Source organism: Scyliorhinus canicula, chromosome 11 (assembly GCF_902713615.1).
Source record: "Scyliorhinus canicula chromosome 11, sScyCan1.1, whole genome shotgun sequence".
Classification (NCBI taxonomy): Eukaryota; Metazoa; Chordata; class Chondrichthyes; order Carcharhiniformes; family Scyliorhinidae; genus Scyliorhinus; species Scyliorhinus canicula.
This window is the reverse complement of record NC_052156.1, coordinates 97281761-97303765: the sequence shown is the minus strand read 5'-3', so window position 1 is coordinate 97303765 and position 22005 is coordinate 97281761. Positions and strand designations below refer to the sequence as shown.

Here is a 22005-nt window from a genome sequence, read left to right as displayed (position 1 = left end):
GCTCTAAGTTAAAACAGTTTCTCCCTATCTACTCTGTCCGGCTCCCTGATCATTTTTAACATCTCTATCAAATTTCCTCTTAGCCTTCTTCTTTCCAAGGTGAACCTCTCCGATCTATCCTTATAACTGACGTTTCTCAACCCTGGAACCATTCTTGTAAACCTCCTCTTCACTCTCTCCAATGTGTTCACATCCTTCTTATATTGTGGCCCCCAGAACTGTACACAATACTAGTGTCTTGCATAACTTCCTTGGTCTTATACTCTAAGCCCCTATTAATAAATCCCAGAATACTGTATTATTTATTAACTGCTCTCTCCACCTGTCCTGCCACCTTTAATGACTTAAGCTCATAGTCACCCAGGTCTCTTCACACCCGAACCCTTCTAGAGTTGTACAGCTGATTTGACCTGTCTCCCCAATGTTCTTCCGACCAAAAGGAATTACCTTGCACTACTCAAAGAACAAAGACCAAAGAAAATTACAGCACAGGAACAGACCCTTTGGCCCTCCCAGCCTGCGCCGATCCAGATCCTTTATCTAAACCTGTCTCCTATTTTCCAAGGTCTACTTCCCTCTGTTCCCGCCCGTTCATATACCTGTCTAGATGCCTCTTAAATGATGCTATCGTGCCCGCCTCTACCACCTCCGCTGGTAAAGCGTTCCAGGCACCCACCACTCTCTGCGTAAAAAACTTTCCACGCACATCTCCCTTAAACTTTCCCCCTCTCACCTTGAAATCGTGACCCCTTGTAACTGACACCCCCACTCTTGGAAAAAGCTTGTTGCTATCCACCCTGTCCATACTCCTCATAATTTTGTAGACCTCAATCAGGTCCCCCCTCAACCTCCGTCTTTCCAATGAAAACAATCCTAATCTATTCAACCTTTCTTCATAGCTAGCCCCCTCCATACCAGGCAACATCCTGGTGAACCTCCTCTGCACCCTCTCCAAAGCATCCACATCCTTCTGGTGATGTGGCGACCAGAACTGCACGCAGTATTCCAAATGTGGCCTAACCAAAGTCCTATACAACTGTAACATGACCTGCCGACTCTTGTACTCAATACCCCATCCGATGAAGGCAAGCATGCTATATGCCTTCTTGACCACTCTATCAACCTGCGTTGCCACCTTCAGGGTACAATGGACCTGAACGCCCAGATCTCTCTGTACATCAATTTTCCCCAGGACCCTTCCATTGACCATATAGTCCGCTCTTGAATTTGATCTTCCAAAATGCATCACCTCGCATTTGCTTGAGTTGAACTCCATCTGCCATTTCTCTCCGCAACTCTCCAATCTATCTATATTTTGTTGTATTCTCTGACAGTCCTCCTCGCTATCTGAAACTCCACCAATCTTTGTATCATCTGCAAACTTGCTAATCAGACCACCTATACCTTCCTCCAGGTCATTTATGTAGATCACAAACAACAGTGGTCCGAGCACGGATCCCTGTGGAACACCACTAGTCACCCTTCTCCATTTTGAGACACTCCCTTCCACCACTACTCTCTGTCTCCTGTTACCCAGCCAGTTCTTTATCTAGTACACACTGAACCCCATACGACTTCACTTTTTCCATCAACCTGCCATGGGAAACTTTATCAAACGCCTTACTAAGGTCCATGTATATGACATCTATAGCCCTTCCCTCATCAATTAACTTTGTCACTTCCTCAAATAATTCTATTAGGTTTGTAAGGCATGACCTTCCCTGCACAAAACCATGCTGCCTATCACTGTTAAGTCTATTTTCTTCCATATGTGAATAGATCCTATCCCTCAGTATTTTCTCCAACAGTTTGCCTACCACTGACGTCAAGCTCACAGGTCTATAATTCCCTGGATTTTCCCTGCTACCTTTCTTAAACAAAGGGACAACATTAGCAATTCTCCAGTCCTCCGGGACCTCACCCATGCTCAAGGATGCTGTAAAGATATCTGTTAAGGCCCCAGCTATTTCGACCCTCGCTTCCCTCAGTAACCTGGGATAGATCCCATCCGGTCTTGGGCACTTGTCCACCTTAATGTCTTTTAGAATATCCAAAATTTCCCTCTTCTGTATGACAACTTGACCTAGAGTATTTAAACATCCATCCCTAGCCTCAACATCCGTCTTGTCCCTCTCCTTTGTGAATACCGATGCAAAGTACTCATTAAGAATCTCACCCATTTCCTCTGAGTCCACGCATAAATTCCCTCTTTTGTCTTTGAGTGGGCCAATCCTTTCTCTAGTTACCCTCTTGCTTCTTATATACGAATAAAAGGCTTTGGGATTTTCCTTAACCCTGTTAGCCAAAGATATTTCATGACCCCTTTTAGCCCTCTTCATTGCGCGTTTGAGATTCGTCCTACTTTCCCGATATTCCTCCAAAGCTTCATCAGATTTGAGTTGCCTCGATCTTATGAATGCTTCCTTTTTCATCTTAGCTAGTCTCACAATTTCACCCGTCATCCATGGTTCCCTAATCTTGCCATTTCTATCTCTCTTTTTCACAGGGACATGTCTGTCCTGCACTCTAATCAACCTTTCCTTAAAAGACTCCCACATTTCAAATGTGGATTTACTCTTAAACAGCTGCTCCCAATCCACATTCCCTAGCTCCTGCCGAATTTTGTTATACTCTGCCTTTCCCCAATTTAGCACTCCTCCTTTCGGACCACTCTTGTCCTTGTCCATGAGTATTCTAAAACTTACGGAATTGTGATCGCTATTCCCAAAGTAATCACCGACTGAAACATCAACCACCTGGCCGGGATCATTCCCCAATACCAGGTCCAGTATGGCCCCCTCCCGAGTTGGACTATTTACATACTGCTCTAAAAAACTCTCCTGGATGCTGCTTACAAATTCTGCTCCATCTACACCTCCAACACTACACGAATCCCATTCAATGTTGGGGAAGTTAAAATCTCCCATCACAACCACCCTATTGCTCCGACATTTTTCTATAATCTGTCTGCATATCTGTACCTCTACTTCATGCTCGCTTTTGGGAGGCCTGTAGTAAAGTCCCAACAATGTTACTGCCCCCTTCCTATTTCTTAGCTCCACCCATACTCGGCATTGAACTTCATCTGCTTTATTCGTTCATGGGATGTTGACTTCGCTGGCTGAGCCAGTATTTATTGCCCATCCTGAAGGGCATTTAAGATGCCGTGGATGTGGGCCAGACCAGGTACGGATGAGATATTTCCTTCCTTAAAGGACATTAGTGAACCAGATGGGTTTTTAAAACAATCAACACTGGTCACATTAAACTTTTAATTCCAGATTTTTGTTGAATTCAAATTTCACCATCCATCATGGCAGGATTTGAACCCTGGTCCCCAGAGCATGACTCTGGGTCTCTGGATTACTAATCCAGCAAACATACCACTACACCACTGCCTCCATGTGCCACCATGCCCTATATGAGGGAATCTCAACCTCACTTAGTTGTCAGGGTACCCTTTCAAAATGGTGGTCTGATTTTTGAGGTGCTGGTCTGGCCAACGTGTTCAGAACCCCAGTGATAAAAATGGTTCTGGTGAAACTCCCCAGGTCACAAAAATGATTTGAGTGTGGTTAGATAGTGGCGGGGAACTCTCCAACTGAAGAGGTTTATCAGGATGTCACCAGAGATCTATGTGGTATTATCATACACAAAGGCAATGAAAGGGTTAATAAAATGTAAACAGACAGCCACTAGAGGGAGCTAATCCTATGAGTATATCATAGAATCAGAATTTGCAGTGCGAAATAATAATAATCACTTATTGTCACAAGTAGGCTTCAATGAAGTTACTTTGAAAAGCGCCTAGTCGCCACATTCCGGCGCCTGTTCGGGGAGGCCGATATGGGAATTGAACCTGTGCTGCTGGCCTTGTTCTGCCAGCTGTTTAGCCCACTGTGCTAAACCAGGAATGTGAACGAATCATAGTAAGTAGTGTAAATTAGAACATAGAACATACAGCACAGAACAGGCCCTTCGGCCCTCGATGTTGTGCCGAGCAATGATCACCCTACTTAAACCCACGTAACCCGTATACCCGTAACCCAACAATCCCCCCATTAACCTTACACTACGGGCAATTTAGCATGGCCAATCCACCTAACCCGCACATTGGTTTTGTGAAGGGTAGGTCATGCCTCACAAACCTTATCGAGTTCTTTGAGAAGGTGACTGAACAGGTAGACGAGGGTAGAGCAGTTGATGTGGTGTATATGGATTTCAGTAAAGCGTTTGATAAGGTTCCCCACGGTCGGCTATTGCAGAAAATACGGAGGCTGGGAATTGAGGGTGATTTAGAGATGTGGATCAGAAATTGGCTAGTTGAAAGAAGACAGAGAGTGGTAGTTGATGGGAAATGTTCAGAATGGAGTTCAGTTACGAGTGGCGTACCACAAGGATCTGTTCTGGGGCCGTTGCTGTTTGTCATTTTTATAAATGACCTAGAGGAGGGCGCAGAAGGATGGGTGAGTAAATTTGCAGACGACACTAAAGTCGGTGGAGTTGTAGACAGTGCGGAAGGATGTTGCAGGTTACAGAGGGACATAGATAAGCTGCAGAGCTGGGCTGAGAGGTGGCAAATGGAGTTTAATGTGGAGAAGTGTGAGGTGATTCACTTTGGAAAGAATAACAGGAATGCGGAATATTTGGCTAATGGTAAAATTCTTGGTAGTGTGGATGAGCAGAGGGATCTCGGTGTCCATGTACATAGATCCCTGAAAGTTGCCACCCAGGTTGATAGGGTTGTGAAGAAGGCCTATGGTGTGTTGGCCTTTATTGGTAGAGGGATTGAGTTCCGGAGCCATGAGGTCATGTTGCAGTTGTACAAAACTCTAGTACGGCCGCATTTGGAGTATTGCGTACAGTTCTGGTCGCCTCATTATAGGAAGGACGTGGAAGCTTTGGAACGGGTGCAGAGGAGATTTACCAGGATGTTGCCTGGTATGGAGGGAAAATCTTATGAGGAAAGGCTGATGGACTTGAGGTTGTTTTCGTTAGAGAGAAGAAGGTTAAGAGGTGACTTAATAGAGGCATACAAAATGATCAGAGGGTTAGATAGGGTGGACAGCGAGAGCCTTCTCCCGCGGATGGGGGTGGCTAGCACGAGGGGACATAGCCTTAAATTGAGGGGTAATAGATATAGGACAGAGGTCAGAGGTGGGTTTTTTACGCAAAGAGTGGTGAGGCCGTGGAATGCCCTACCTGCAACAGTAGTGAACTCGCCAACATTGAGGGCATTTAAAAGTTTATTGGATAAGCATATGGATGATGAGGGCATAGTGTAGGTTAGATGGCCTTTAGTTTTTTTTTTCCATGTCGGTGCAACATCGAGGGCCGAAGGGCCTGTACTGCGCTGTATCGTTCTATGTTCTATGTTCTATCTTTGGACTGTGGGAGGAAACCGGAGCACCCGGAGGAAACCCACGCACACACAGGGAGGACGTGCAGACTCCACACAGACAGTGACCCAGCCGGGAATCGAACCTGGGACCCTAGAGCTGTGAAGCATTGATGCTAACCACCATGCTACCGTGAGGCCCCACAAATTAATTCATAGTTTTGTTTGATAACAAAGCTTGTTGTTCTTTGTTCACCACTTACGCATCCAAGCCAAAGCAAAGCAGAGAACAACACAGTCTGGAGGGTATTATCAATGAGGAGACGTTGGATAAACTTGAATTGTTTTCACTGGCGACATGGTGGCACAGTGGTTAGCACTGGTGCCTCATGGAGCTGAGGACCCAAGGGTTCGTTCCAAGTGGAGTTTGCGCATTCTTCCCGTGTCTGCGTGGGCCTCATCCCCACAACCCAAAGATGTGAAAGGTAGGTGGATTGGCCATGCTAAATTGCTCTTAATTGGAATTTTTAAAAAAAATTGATTATTTTCACTGGAACGATGGAGGTTGAGGGGTTTCCTCCTTAAAACCTCATTCATTGACCAAACATTGATCACCTGACCTTATATCTCCTTATGTCTTATTTTGATTTATAATGCTCTTTGAAGCACATTGGGACATTTTGTTCCAACAGAGACACAATATAAATGTATGTTGTTAAATTATTACATATGCCTTGCTAAGAGCTCAAGCATCCGTTACAGTTCTATAACATCCGAGCAGCAGTTAACAATGCTCGACTAACAGCTCTGGCTCTCTTAACTCTGATGTGAATTTCAAAATGTTTATTTGCACTGGGTTAAGAAATTACATGTGCCTGCAGTTTCAGTAATTGAAACTGTAAAGAGACTGGATGAATGACACTTTAATTGCCAAGAAAAGGAGCTTTTATTTTAAGAAAGTGGAAAATGATCAATGATTACTTTTTTAAAAGCTTATTTTCACATCATAGAAACATAGAAAATAGTAGGAGGAGGGCATTTGGCCCTTTGAGCCCTGTTGCACATTCATAACAATCATGGCACTTGCAACTCAGTAGTCTGGTCCTGCCTTCATCTCATACCCTTTGATCCCTTTATCCCAAGAGAAATGGGTGGTCATTTAATGACCTCGTCGTGACTGACTTGGTGATGCAACGAGGCCGCTGATACTCACAAGAGGCCTCTTGTGAGATTTGCAACGCTGACTGGGCGAGATACAGATTAACATATTTACGTGAGCCATCAGGCTCATTTAAATATGCCTACACCGGATTCTCCCAGGGCCCGGGAACTAACAGCCTCGCCAGGGAAACCATTTAGCACTGGTTGTTGCAAATGTAGCACAGCGGGTGCATTGTTGCTTCACAGCTCCAGGGTCCCAGGTTCGATTCCTGGCTTGGGTCACTGTCTGTGCGGACTTTGCACATTCTCCCCATGTCTGCGTGAGTTTCCTCCGGGTACTCTGGCTTCCTTCCACAAGTCCCGAAAGACTTGCTGTTGGACATTCTGAATTCTCCCTCTGTGTACCCGAACAGGTGCTGGAATGTGGCAACTGAGGGATTTTCACAGTAACTTCATTGCAGTTTTAATGTAAGCCTACTTATGACAACAATAAAGATTTTTTTTAAAATGTGGACCAGGCGCATCGGCACTTGGGAGATCTCTCAGGCCATTAGAGACAACTGGGCAATTGTGGATAGCAAATGTTGTCCCCTTGTTCAAGAAGGGGATAGAGACAACCCTGGTAATTATAGACCTGTGAGCCTTACTTCGGTTGTGGATAAAATGTTGGAAAAGGTTATAAGAGATAGGGTTTATAATCATCTTGAAAAGAACAAGTTGATTAGCGATAGTCAACACGGTTTTGTGAAGGGTAGGTCATGCCTCACAAACCTTATTGAGATTTTTGAGAAGGTGACCAAACAGGTGGATGAGGGTAAAGCTGTTGATGTGGTGTATATGGATTTCAGTAAGGCGTTTGATAAGGTTCCCCACGGTAGGCTATTGCAGAAAATAAGGAAGTATGGAATTGAAGGTGATTTAGCGGTTTGGATCAGTAATTGGCTAGCTGAAAGAAGACAGAGGGTGGTGGTTGATGGCAATGTTCATCCTGGAGTTCAGTTACTAGTGGTGTACCGCAAGGATCTGTTTTGGGGCCACTGCTGTTTGTCATTTTTATAAATTACCTGGAAGAGTGTGTAGAAGGATGGGTTAGTAAATTTGCAGATGACACGAAGGTCGCTTAAGTTGTGGATAGTGCTGAAGGATGTTATAGGATACAGAGGGACACAGATAAGCTGCAGAGCTGGGCTGAGAGGTGGCAGATGGAGTTTAATGCGGGAAAATGTGAGGTGGTTCACTTTGGAAGGAGTAACAGGAATGCAGAGTACTGGGCTAATGGCAAGATTCTTGGTAGTGTAGATGAACAGAGAGATCTCGGCATCCCTGAAAGTTGCCACCCAGGTTAATAGTGCTGTTAAGAAGGCATATGGTATGCTAGCCTTTATCAGTAGAGGGATTGAGTTTCGGAGCCACAAGGTCATGCTGCAGCTGTACATAACTCTGGTGCGGCCGCTCCTGGAGTACTGCGTGCAGTTCTGGTCACCACATTATAGGAAGGATGTGGAAGCTTTGTAAAGGGTTCAGAGGAGATTTACTAGGATGTTGCCTGGTATGGAGGGAAGGTCTTACGAGGAAAGGCTCAGGGACTTGAGGTTGTTTTTGTTAGAGAGGAGAAGGCTGAGAGGTGACTTAATAGAGACATATAAGATAGTCAGAGGGTTAGATAGGGTGGACAGTGAGAGTCTCTTTCCTCGGATGGTGATGACCAACACGAGGGGACATAGCTTTAAATTGAGGAGTAGTAGATATAGGACAGATGTCAGAGGCAGTTTCTTTAGTCAGAGAGTAGTAGTGGTGTGGAACGCCCTGCCTGCAACAGTAGTAGACTCGCCAACTTTAAGGGCATTTAAGTGGTCGCTGGATAGACATATGGATGAAAATGGAATAGTGTAGGTCAGATAGGCTTCAGATGGTTTCACAGGTCGGTGCAACATCGAGGGCCGAAGGGCCCGTACTGCGCTGTAATGTTCTATTCTATTCTATTCTAATTGGGCTCTGGGCAGGCTGGTACCATCGCACTCCTGTTGACACCTGGGCATCTTGGCACTGCCAGTCAGGCACCTTGGCAATGCCACCTGTGTATATAATATAATAATCATGACACGTGAACTATCACCTATCTATATAATATAATAATCAAGCTGGATATAAACATTAGTGCCTGCATGTATAGATTACAATTCTAGCATCCGACTACAGGTGGTGTGGCGAAAGGAAAACGTTACTTGAACATGGGCACATGTGAGGCAGATCATGGATAGCAGGCGTAGACTTCAGTCACATATTGAGTATCTTCTTAGTCAATAGTAATTAATACTAGTTAATCATAGTTGTTTGTATTTCGCCATAGTATCCAACTGTAATCATAGTAGATATCATAGAAACCCTTCAGTATTTTAGTTAGTTTATAAACACTTTTGTTCATTTGCAAAGCCATATTTTCTCTAATCACTTCAACTACAAAGACATCGCCACCGTGCACACAAAGAATTTGACATGGTACCAGGCATGGGGTGTCAAATGAGTGCAGTTAGGAAAAACTAGATACGGCAAGAAAAATCGAAAAGGACAATTGGAGGCTCGACAGGAAAGAGATCAGTTGCGAAACTCGAGACAACGAGATGAAGCGAGATGGAGGCACTCAGGACTCCTGCCCACTCCACATACCTGGTAATGTAGACATCAATTTTGTGGTTTTAGCAGCAATTTACTTTTTATGTGGAGAACCAGGAGGTTTCAGATCAGAGGAAAATAGCCCTACTGATGACTGTAGCTGGTCCCTAGGCAATTAACTTATACAGCACATTCCAGTTTGCCTCAGGACTACAGGGAAAGCAACGCTAAGATAATTGAATGTTTCAGTGACTACTGCTATCCGAAGTAAAATGTAACGTTTGAGCGATATGTCTTTCGTATGCGATTACAAAAATTGGGCAGAGCATTCGACTCTTTTGCAACAGACTTGTGTCTCAAAGCGCAGTCCTGCAATTTTGCAAACCTGCAGGATTCATTAATCAAGGACCAAATTGTTTATGGACTTAAAAGCGACATGCTACGTGAAAGATTGCTGCGCAAACATGATTTGATTTTATCCGATGCAATACAGATATGCAAGGCCAACGAAGTTGCTTTGCAACAACTCACAGAAATTCAAACACAAGGAAGTGCCGCAAAATGAAAATGCGAGACCGACGCCATTTTGGCTGCGTCACAGCAAAACAGCCAACGTGGTCAGCATGGGGGCGGCCACTTTAGAAGACCATTGAAACACGCCACTTTGTGTCTGAGGTGCAGCAGAATCCACAGCCCTGCATATGGAAAAACATGTGCCAGATGCTCAAAGCAATGCCAGCCCATGGAGCTCAACTACGTAAATGAAATGAGAAAGGACGCTTCTACATTGCAAAATGTTGACCAGAATAGGCACGATGAGCACACCAGTGCAACAGAAGCGACGAAGATTCATTCTTCATTGATATCGGAACGATTCTACGAGATAGAAGAAATGGGAACAGACTTGATGGACGATTGGACAATGCAGCTAAGGATAAATCAAACCAGCACATTCATCAAAATGGATAGTGGTGCCAGAGCAAATTTTATAAATGAGGCAGACCTCAAGGAGATGTGCATTCAGCCACACATTCAGCCAGACAATGAGTGCAGTCTCACAGACTATCACGGTGCACGAATTAAGACGCTTGAAAAATACACTCTGGAAGTAGAGGTTAACGAACAATCATATTTGATGGAATTTGCAATTGTAGAGGAGGATTAGAGATCACTGCTAGGTGCAACAGCATGTGAAGCCCTACAACTAGTCCAGCGACTATACGATGAAGACGACAATTTCTTTGAACTCCCGGCGGAGGCGGAGTATACTGGGTCGGGCTTGCTAATGATGTATGAATGCCGTTTACTACACATGCAGAGTAGAGAGCATTGACACTGCTGTCGAGGCACTGGAGCATGGCATTCTGATGTGCATCCAGTGCCCACCATGATTTTGGCATCACGACTGATTCTCTGCCCAATTGCCTTTCCCGATTCTGCTGTCGATCAACAGAGAATCCCGCTCAAAATGTTTTGCCCTCAACTGTGGTAATGAATTTCACAAACTCACCACTGTTCTAAATGCCCTCATACTGACCCCTGGTTCTGGACTCCCCATTTTATATTCCAGAAATCTTGTTTGTGATCGATAGAACTAAAGTCAATCTTCACATGCATTTATAAACATTTATTTACTGTTACGATCCTCATGGAGACCAGTGACTTTGTTCTGGACAGGAGGGCATTAATTTAAACAGCCCTGATTTCTCCGCCTCACTGGCTGTCCATAAACTGAAAGATGTTTGATTTTAGATTTCTCCCCCTTTATAAATATAGTGGCATATTTTCCCCAACCCTCAGGTTGAATGATCCAAACCTCTATTAATAATCACACAACAAACTCAAGATACGGCTGGCACGGTAGCACAGTGGTTAGCACCAGCTACCCAGGCTCAATTCCCAGCTTGGGTCACTGTCTGTGCGACAATACGATGAAGACGATGATTTCTTTGAACTCGATGAATTACTCAGCAACTATGCAATCGCTTCCTCAGAAATTCAAGACGCAGACTCACTGCATACAGATGGGGCACACAACAGCCATAGATGAAAAGACACAACAGACGCTGGAGAAGAAATCCAAAGCTCAGGCCGCAGCTCTGCTCAGAATGAAGCACTGCCAAGCTGCCACCGAAAGCATAATGGGCCCAGAAGATACATTTGTCTCGAGAACATGCAACAACACACTGACCAAAACCGTGAGTCAAACGAGATAATAAACACAATGCAACGCATATCTCAGCAAGAACAACTAAACCAAAATGAAAGAATCATCGTAAACAATCAGCTAATCATAAAGCAGCAAAGCGCTGAGATAACTGCCCTTGCAGCACATGGACACTAGCCGACATTGAACAGCACAACAGCACCCTGGTATAGCAAACAAATCCCTGCAGCTGGCCACCCAGGTCCAGAAAGCTCCTCGTGTAGAACAAGCTATCGAAGTGTTAACACTATCAAGTCAGGCAGTTGAACTGATGGCAAAAGACCGTGAGATAATACAATTAGTTCGGGATGTACAGAGATTGGAGGCAAACCTAACCAAACTCACTGAAGCCTTAACAAGTTAGGTCTCACAACTAGACCAGTTCACCGTCAAGAAAAATATAGATCAAGGTGCGTATAGATACCAAGCCTGTCTTGAGAGAGAAAACCGAAAAGAACAAGAGGATCTTTCAAGAAGCAAGAAGTCACTGGTTCTTCAAAAATAGAGCAAAGAAAACAAGAAGAAACACACATTTCAGTACAACAAACACAGGAAAAAGACCACTTCAGGCAACAAAGGCGGTTCCATAGCAGAATCAGTCGGAAGCCTGATCGATTAAATCTGTGAACAGCACAAGCCTGATGCAGGCTTTTTAAAATGAAGGACATTTAAAATTTGCTTGCATACAATTTGATCCATTTAAAATTCATGTATCTATAAATAGTTTATATGTGCATGTCAATGATTTAACAATCATCTTGAAAAAGAGGAGGATGTGATGATATGTGAACTATCACCTGTGTATATAATATAATAACCAAACTAGAACATAGAACATTACAGCGCAGTACAGGCCCTTTGGCCCTCGATGTTGTGCCGACCTGTGAAACCATTCTAAAGCCCATCTACGCTATTCTCTTATCATCCATATGTTTATCCAATGACCATTTAAATGCCCTTAATGTTGGCGAGTCCACTACTGTTGCAGGCAGGGCATTCCACGCCCTTACTACTCTCTGAGTAAAGAACCTACCTCTGACATCTGTCATATATCTATCACCCCTCAATTTAAAGCTATGCCCCCTCGTGCTAGCCATCACCATCCAAGGAAAAAGGCTCTCACTGTCCACCTGATCTAATCCTCTGATCATCTTGTATGCCTCAATTAAGTCACCTCTTACCCTTCTTCTCTCTAACGAAAACAGCCTTAAATCCCTCAGCCTTTCCTCATAAGATCTTTCGTCCATACCAGGCAACATCCTGGTAAATCTCCTCTGCACCCTTTCCAATGCTTCCACATCCTTCCTATAATGCGGCGACCAGAACTGCATGCAATACTCCAAATGCGGCAGCACCAGAGGTTTATGTACAGCTGTAACATGACCTCATGGCTGCGAAACTCAATTCCTCTGCCAATAAAAGCTAACACGCCTTCTTAACAACCCTATCAACGTGGGTGGCAACTTTCTGGGATCTATGTACATGGACACCGAGATCTCTCTGCTCATCCACACTATCAAGAATCTTACCATTAGCCCAGTACTCTGTCTTCCTGTTACTCCTTCCAAAATGAATCACCTCACACTTTTCTGCATTAAACTCCATTTCCCCCCTCAGCCCAGCTCTGCAGCTTATCTATGTCCTCTGTAACCTGCAACATCCTTCTGCACTGTCCATGACTCCACCGACTACTGTCATCTGCACATTTACTCACCCATCCTTCTACGCCCTCCTCCATTTGTAAAAATGACAAACAGCAGTGGCCCCAAAACAGATCCTTGTGGTACACCACTACTAACTGAACTCCAGGCTGAATATTTCCCATCAACCACTATCTTCTTACAGCTAGCCAATTTCTGATCCAAACTGCTTAATCATCCTGAATCCCATGCCTCCGAATTTTCTGCAATAGCTACCGTGGGGAACCTTATCAAACGCTTTACTGAAATCCATATACATCACATCAACTGCTTTACCCTCATCCACCTGTTTGGTCACCTTCTCAAAGCAGTCAATAAGGTTTGTGAGGCACGACCTACCCATCACAAAACCGTTTTGACTATCCCTAATCAAATTATTCCTTTCTAGATGATTACAAATACTATCTCTTATAAACCTTTCCAAGACTTTGCCCACAACAGAATAAGGCTCACTGGTCTATAGTTACCGGGGTTATCTCTACTCCCCTTCTTGAACAAGGGGACAACATTTGCTATCCTCCAGTCTTCTGGCACTATTCCTGTCGACAATGACGACATAAAGATCAAAGCCAAAGGCTCAGCAATCTCCTCCCTAGCTTCCCAGAGAATCCTAGGATACATCCCATCCGGCCCAGGGGACTTATCTATTTTGACACTTTACAGAATTGCTAACACCTCCTCCTTATGAACCTCAAGCCCTTCTAGTCTAGTATCCTGTACTCTCCTCGACAACATTGTCTTTTTCCTGTGTGAATACTGACTAAAAGTATTCATTTAGCACCTCTCCTATTTCCTCGGACTCCACGCACAACTTCCCACTACTGTCCTTGACTGGCCCTACTCTTACCCTAGTCATTCTTTTATTCCTGACATACCTATAGAAAGCTTTAGGGTTATCCTTGATCCTGCCGAAGACTTCTCATGTTCCCTCTTGGCTCTTCTGAGCTATCTCTTTAGGTCCTTCCTAGCTAACTTGTAACTCTCGAGCGCCCTAACTGAACCTTCACGTCTCATCTTTATTTAAGCCTCCTTCTTCCTCTTGACAAGTGATTCAACTACTTTAGTAAACCACGGTTCCCTCGCTCGACCACTTCCTCCCTGTCTGACAGGTACATACTTATCAAGGACACGCAGTAGCTGTTCCTTGAACGAGCTCCACATTTCCATTGTGTCCATCCCCTGCAGTTTCCTTCCCCATCCTATGCATCCTAAGTCTTGCCTCATGGTATCATAATTGCCTTTCCCCCAGCTATAACTCTTGCCCTGCCGTATATACCTATCCCTTTCCATCGCTAAAGTAAACGTAACTGGATTGTGGTCACTATTACCAAAGTGCTCACCAACCTCCAAATCTAGCACCTATCCTGGTTCATTACACAGTACCAAATCCAATGTGGCCTCGCCTCTTGTTGGCCTATCTACATCCTGTGTCAGGAAACCCTCCTGCACACATTGGACAAAAACGGACCCATATAAAGTACTCGAACTGTAGCGTTTCCAGTCAATATTTGGAAAGTTAAAGTCCCCCATAACAGCTACCCTGTTACTTTCGCTCCTGTCCAGAATCATCTTTGCAATCCTTCCCTCTACATCTCTGGAATTTTTCGGAGACTTATAGAAAACTCCCAACAGGGTGACCTCTCCTTTTCTGTTTCTAACCTCAGCCCATACTACCTCAATAGATGAGTCCTCATCAAACGTCCTTTCTGCCACCGGAATACTGTCCTTGACTAACAATGCCACCCCTCCCCTCTTTTACCACCTTCCCTGAGCTCACTGAAATATCTAAACCCCGGAACCTGCAACAACTATTCCTGTCCCTGCTCAAGCCATGTCTCCGAAATGGCCACAACATTGAAGTCCCAGGTACCAACCCATGCTGCAAGTTCACCCACCTTATTCCGGATGCTCCTGGCGTTGAAGTAGACACACTTAAAACCACCTTCCTGCCTGTCGGTACACGCCTGCAACCTTGGAACCTTACTCATGACTCACTACTCTCAACCTCCTGTGTACTGGAGCTACAATTCAGGTTCTCAACCCCCTGCTGAATTAGGTTAAACCCTCCCGAAGAGCATTAGCAAATCCCCCCCAAGGATATTGGTACCCCTCTGGTCCAGGTGTAGACCATCCTGTTTGTAGAGGTCCCACCTACCCCAGAATGAGCCACAATTATCCAGGTATCTGAAACCCTCCCTCCTGCACCATCCCTGTAGCCATGTGTTCAACTGCTCTCTCTCCCTATTCCTCATCTCGCTAGCATGAGGCATGGGTAACAACCCTGTTAGGGGAGCGGTGTTTTCAGAACCCCAAAATGTATCATGGAGTTCAACCAACCTCCCCCTTTAATGTATTGTTCCTTTTGAAGCACACGGCTTGGTCTCCAGGTGTAGTACTACAATTATGGACACGTGGGTTTTTAAACACAAAACAATGTTTATTCCATGAATTCAACTTAACCTTCTTAAATAAACATTGGATCCTTTAACACCCCTTCAAAGATAACCCCGAAAATAATACAACACTAAATAATCCCTCAAAATGTTCCAAAAGATTTAAAACCTTTAAACAGAAACACATCAGGTTAAAGACATGACTATTTTGAGTTTAAATCACCCAAATGATTCAGAGATATTATTTCCCGGCAAAGATCACAGCAGATCCAGCTTACTGCAAACACAAACACACACCAAGCTCTTTTCTCAAAATTGGCTTTCTCCTTTCAAAACAGCTCACAGCAAACCAGCCAGGCACTTTTCAGCTGCTTTCTCAAACTGAAACTAAAAACAGAAAAAGCAGAAGTGATCTCAGCTCCGCTCCCCTCTCTGACATCACTTCAGTAATATGAGCTGCTTTATTTCTTAAAGGTACATTGCTTAAACATGCATTTCTTAAAGGTACTCTCAGTAACTTTGTTTGTTGTAGCTCTAAGTTTCCACCCTAGCTCCCTGAATTTCTGCCTCACATCCCTATCCCTTTTCCTACCTATGTCGTTGGTGCCTATGTGGACCATGACTTGGGGCTGCTCCCCCTCCCCCTGAAGGATCCCGAAAACACGATCCGAGACATCACGGACCCTGGCACCTGGGATACAACTCACCTCTCTCTCGTTCCCACAGAATCTCCTATCTGTCCCCCTAATTATGCTGTACTCCTCTCCCCCCTTCCCTTCTGAGCAACAGGGACAGACTATGTGCCAGAGACCTGTACCCCATGGCTTACCCCTGGTAATTCATCCTCCCCACCAGTATCCAAAACAGTGTACTTGTTACTCAGGGGAACGACCACAGGGGATCCCTGTACTGACTGCTTCCTCCCAGCCCCTTTCACCTTCACCCATCTATCTTCATTCTTCAGAGTAACTACATTCCTGGAGCTTCTATCTCTGACCACCTCTGCCTCCCGAATGATCCGAAGTTCATCCAACTCCAGCTCCAGTTCCCCAACACGGTTTCTAAGGAGCTGGAGATGGGTGCACTTCCCACAGGTGAAATCAGCAGGGACACTGACGGTGTCCCTCACCTCAAACATTCTGCAGAAGGAACATTGCACTGCCTTCCCTGCTATCCCCTCTAGATAACATTCGGATAAAACAAGAAAAAGAAAGGAAGAGCTTACCTGATATTCACTCAACCCCTTAGGTTAGAAGAGGCGGAAGGGTGGGGGACACTATAAGTGCAGTGTCTCGGATTTAGCAACCGCCCAACTTATATACAGGTACTACACACCTTCCCAGAAATCCCCACGGCCAACGTTTGGTTTCCTGCTGCTCTGAAAACAAAACTCAGAAAAAAAAAGTTAGTTAAAAAACAAAGACCGCTTCTCCTGAAAGGTAAGTTTTTAAAGCGGGAAACTTACCTTCCTGACAGATGCCTGGTTACTGCTCTCGCTGCTACCGTTGAACAACTGAAAAAGAACTGGATATAAACATTAGTGCCTGCATGTATAGATTACAATTCTAGCATCTGACTACAGGTGGTGTGGTGACAGGAGAACGTTACTGGAACAGAGACACATGTGAGGCAGAATGTGGATAGCAGGCGTAGATTTCAGTGGCATATTGAGTAGCTCCTTAGTCAATAGTAATTAATACTAGTTAATCATAGTTATTTGTATTTAGCCATGGTATCCAACTGTAATCATAATAGACATCATACAAACACTTCAGTGTTTTAGTTAGTTACTAAACAGTTTTGTTCATTCATAAACCCTTATGTTCTCTGATCACTTCAACTACAAAGACATCATCATCCATGCATACACCACGTGGGCACCCTGGCAGTGTCATAGTTTGTTTATAATCTTTATTAGTGTCACAAGTAGGCTTACATTAACACTGCAATTAAGTTGCTGTGAAAATCCCCACACTACGGCGCCTGTTGAGGTGCGCTGAGGGAGAATTCAGAACGTCAAATTCACCTAACAAGCACATCTTTCGGGACTTGTGGGAAGAAACTGGAGCACGCAGAGGAAATTCATGCAGACACAGGTAGGATGTGCAGACCCCGCACAGACAGTGACTCAAGCCGGGAATTAAACCCGGGTCCCTGGCACTGTGAAGCAACAGTGCTAACCACTGTGCTACCGTGCCACCCTTAGAGTGGCCAATCCACCTAACCTGCATGTCTACCAGGACTTGAGTTATAAGGAGAGGCTGGATAGGCTGGGACTTTTTCCATGGAGCGTAGGAGGCTTTGAACGTATAGAGGTCTATAAAATAACGAGGAGCATAGATAAGGTAGATCTTTTCTACCTTAAGGTCAACATCTTTTCCCAAATGTGGAGGAGTCTAAAACTGCAGGGCATAGGTTTAAGGTGAGGGGGGGAGAGAGACAAAAAGAGAACAGAGGGGAAATTTCTTCACACAGAGGGTGGTGAGCATCTGGAACGAGCTGCCAGAGGCTGTCGCAGAGGTGGGTACGATTTTGTCTTTTAAAAAGCAGTTAGACAGTCACATGGGCAGGGTGGGTATAGAGGGATATGGGCCAAATGCGGGCAAGTGGTATTAGTTTAGTGATAGAAACTGGGCGGCATGGACAAACTGGGACGAAGGGCCTGTTTCCATGCTGTAAACATCAATGACTCTATGACTCTATTTTTGGTTTGTGGGAATGAAACCCACGCAGACAAGGGGTGAACTTGCAAACTCCTCACAGACACTGACCTGGGCCGTGATCGAACCTAAGTCCCCCACGGCCATACACAGCAGTGCTAACCACTGCGCCACCGTGCCGCCCTTGAGGATAAGGGGTAAAGCTTTTAGGTGAGGAGAAATTTCTTCACCCAAAGAATGGTGAATATGTGGAATTAACTATCACAGAAATTAGTTGAGGCCAATACGTTGTGTGATTTCAAGAAGGAATTTGATATAAGACCACAAGACACAGGAGCAGAATTAGGCCACTTGGCCCATCGAGTCTGCTCCACCATTCAATCATGGCTGATAATATAGCTCTTGGGGCTAAAGAGATCAAAGGATATGGGAGAAAGGCAGGGTCAGGGTATTGAAGTTGATGATCAGCCATGAGCACAATGAATGTGGGAGCAGGCACAAATGGCTGAATGGCTTAATCCTGCTTCTATTTTCTATGTATGTATGACACCCTGGCACTGCAAGGATGTGCTGGTTACACTGCCATGCTGACAGGGACACTGCCATGCTGCCAGTCTGGCAATGCCAAGGTGCCCGGTGCCAGGTTGCCCATTCCAGGGATTGAGCCCAGACCACCTGCCCTTAACAGGTGGAGTGAGGCAGGACTAGAAGAACCCATAAGAGGTAAGTTGGGTGCAGTGGGGGAGTCCTGGTGTTGTGGTGGGGATGCTGAGGGGGTCAAAAGATCGGGGCGTCATTTAACAATGGCGGCCGATCCTCAAATACTCTTCCTGCACTGGCAGGAAATCATGTCAGTGTAGCCTCAAATGGGCGGAGGCTGGAAATAGCTGTGTTGTACCCGGCGCTGCAGACATCGAGAAACACCCCACTAAATATGCACCAAAGGGCCTTTTCTGCCACGTTAAAGGGTTCGATTTAATGGAAACGTTTCCAAGTGTCATTTCTGGCGGGTTTGGTTGGGACTTTCTCTCAGCTCTGTCAAAGAACAGTACAGCGCAGAAACAGGCCCTTCGGCCCTCCAAACCGCCGCTGACCATGATGCCCGTCTCGACTAAAACCTTCTGCATTTCCGGGGTACCGATACCTCTATTCCCATCCGATTCATGTATTTGTCAAGATGCTGGGGCTCACTCGGCTAAATCGCTGGCTTTTAAAGCAGACCAAGCAAGCCAGCAGCATGGTTCGATTCCCGTACCAGCCTCCCCGGACAGGCGCCGGAATGTGGCGACTAGGGGCTTTTCACAGTAACTTCGTTGAAGCCTACTCGTGACAATAAGCGATTTTCATTTCATTTTTTTCATGCTTCTTAAACATCACTATTCTACCTGATTCCACCACCTCCCCAGGCAGCACTTTCCAGGCACTCACTACCCTCTGCGTAAAAAAACATGCCTCACACATTTCCTCTAAACTTCCCCCCCTTGCACCTTGAACCTATTTCCCCTAGTAATTGTCTTTTCCACCCTGGGAAAAAGATCTGACTATCCACTCGGTCTATAATACTCGTAATTTGGTAATTAGGCGGTGAGGTATTTGAAGGAACCTGCACCTAGGGCCAAGGCAGGTGAATCGATTATGGAGTAATTAGGAACATAGGGAGGAACATAGTTACAGGCGTCGGCCAATCATCTCGTCGAGCCTGCTCTGTCATTCAATACAATCATGGCTGACCAGACATTTCAATGCCTTTTTCCCTATGCACTCCCCATAGCTCTTTAAGCTATTGTTAATCAAACATCTCTCAATTGCAGCTTTAAACACACAGAATGTTTGAGCTTCCATAGCCGTCTGGGGTAGAGAATTTCAAAGATTCACAACCCTCTACATGATTGGCCAGGCTAAATTGCCCCCTCGTGTCCAAACATTAGGTGTGGTTACAGGGCAGAGAAGTGGGTCTGGGTAGGGTGCTGTTTTGCAGGGTCGGTGCAGACTTGATGGGCTGAATAGCCTCCACTGTAGGGATTCTATGATTCTATGATGAAAGGTCCCAGTATATGGGAAATTCCAGTACATTGGAGGACTGGTATGCAGGAATATATTGCACATAGAAGTGAACAGTATGTGGGGATATCCGGTACATGTGGGAATATCTGGTAAATGAGAGTTTCCAGTATGTGGGAATATCTGGTACTTGGGAGTTTTCAGTATGTGGGACTATCTGATACTTGAGAGTGACCAGTACATTTTGCTTTATTTTCAGTCCACTATGTTCTGTTTTGGCAAACATTAGTGGAACAGACATCTACAGAAATAGGAAAGACTATGTCAATGTAAGTAAATGACTTGATCTTCATTCAACACCATTGGGTTTTCTTTAATCGATCTGTACATCTACCAATTTAACTCGTTTTCACCACAGATTTATGAACCCGAAGGAATAAAGATCTTTAGATGCCCTTCACCAATTTTCTTTGCAAATGTAGACTTCCTAAGGAACAAGCTTATTGATGCTGTAAGTTGTCATTTATAATGTAATTTCTTACATCATCCGGGTTACTTTGTTTTATCAGTGTAAGTCTGTTTAAAGCTTAAGTTTCTGATTATTATAAAGTTCAGTAAAATTAAAATTCCAAAGATTGAATATTTAAACAGTTCCATAAGTTCTGGAGTCAACTGGAATAATTTACCTGTTGACATATTGATTCTATTTTGCCAATTGTGAGATTTCATTCTGAAAACAAATGACCCTCTAATGGACTGAACTGAATCTCTTTACACATCTTCTCTACTGTTGTAGCACTCCAGTCCATATGCTTCACCCAATGTCTATGTATTTACATTGGGTATTTATTGTATCCTATGTTTTTTTCATATATGGAACAATCTGTCTGGACTGTATGCAGAACAACATTTTTCACTGTACCTCGGTACATGTGAAAAATCTAAATGAACTTAAAATTTCATAAAACCTGTTTCTGCAGATTGGGTTTAATCCACTCCGAATCCTCCGTAAAAGGAATAAAGCTCTACAGAAGATTAAAAAAATGCTGCAAAAAGGAGAGTTGATGGTCACATCAGTAAGTTCAGTAAAAGTTTAGTGTCGAAATGTAAAGTATGCGTAGTGATTTCAAGTTACACAAAGAGCAAAGAATGCAGTTACTATCAAAATAAATGAATCAGAATTTAAGAGAACCAGTACTCCAAACTCCTGCATTACTATATCCCAAATACAGTACAATACTATATAGTTTGCACTGAGTGCTGAATTTGGGTGCATTTGAAGGCTATAGTGAGAGTTTGGTGACTGAGGGATATTAAGGCTTCATTTTTATCTAAAGCCTAGTCTTTCTTTTATTTAGTTCATTAACTTAAAAGTTGTTTGGGTTCAGAAGAAGGTGAGTTTTCAATCAGCTTTAAACAGAGGCTCTATTTGTAGCTACTTGCAGCTGGAGCTTGTTAATTAGTTAATGGGATTAGGCCAGTTTTCAGAGGCTAGAGTCACAGTATAAAGGTGAGCCAGTTTACAGTGCAGGCTTTGTTTGCACTGAATGCTGAATTTGGGTGCATTTGAGTGCTACAGTGAGAGTTTGGTGACTGAGGGAGTTTGGTGAGGAGGGAGTAAGGTGCTCCTTTCATTTCATTTCCTACATTTCCTCAGAGCGTGAAGGGAGCTGGGAGTTTAGAGAGTCCAGCTGACTAGGAGCCGAGTCGGAGGGCAGTGTTCCAGTTGGTTCCGGGCGCAGCTATATTCTGTAAGGTAAGAGGGGATGGAGGCTAGGGCAGTTGCATGCTCCTCCTGTAGGATGTGGGTGGTGAGGGATACCTTCGGTGTCACCACTGACTACACCTGTGGGAAGTGCACCCAACTCCAGCTCCTTGGAGATTGCGTTAGGGAACTGGAGCTGGATGAACTTCGGATCATTTGGGAGGCAGA

At 44.5% G+C, this 22005-nt stretch overlaps 1 protein-coding gene across 2 annotated transcripts in view; it reads left to right on the top strand.

Moving 5' to 3' along the window:
* LOC119973214 (chloride anion exchanger-like) overlaps nucleotides 1-22005 on the top strand; it is a 146472-nt gene that overhangs the window by 82593 nt on the left and 41874 nt on the right. For both annotated transcript variants that reach the window (XM_038810873.1, XM_038810874.1), the window contains 3 exons: nucleotides 20332-20401; nucleotides 20491-20583; nucleotides 21053-21148. In XM_038810873.1, coding sequence (XP_038666801.1) covers nucleotides 20332-20401; nucleotides 20491-20583; nucleotides 21053-21148 — 259 coding nt within the window. The remainder of the gene's footprint in view (nucleotides 1-20331; nucleotides 20402-20490; nucleotides 20584-21052; nucleotides 21149-22005) is intronic.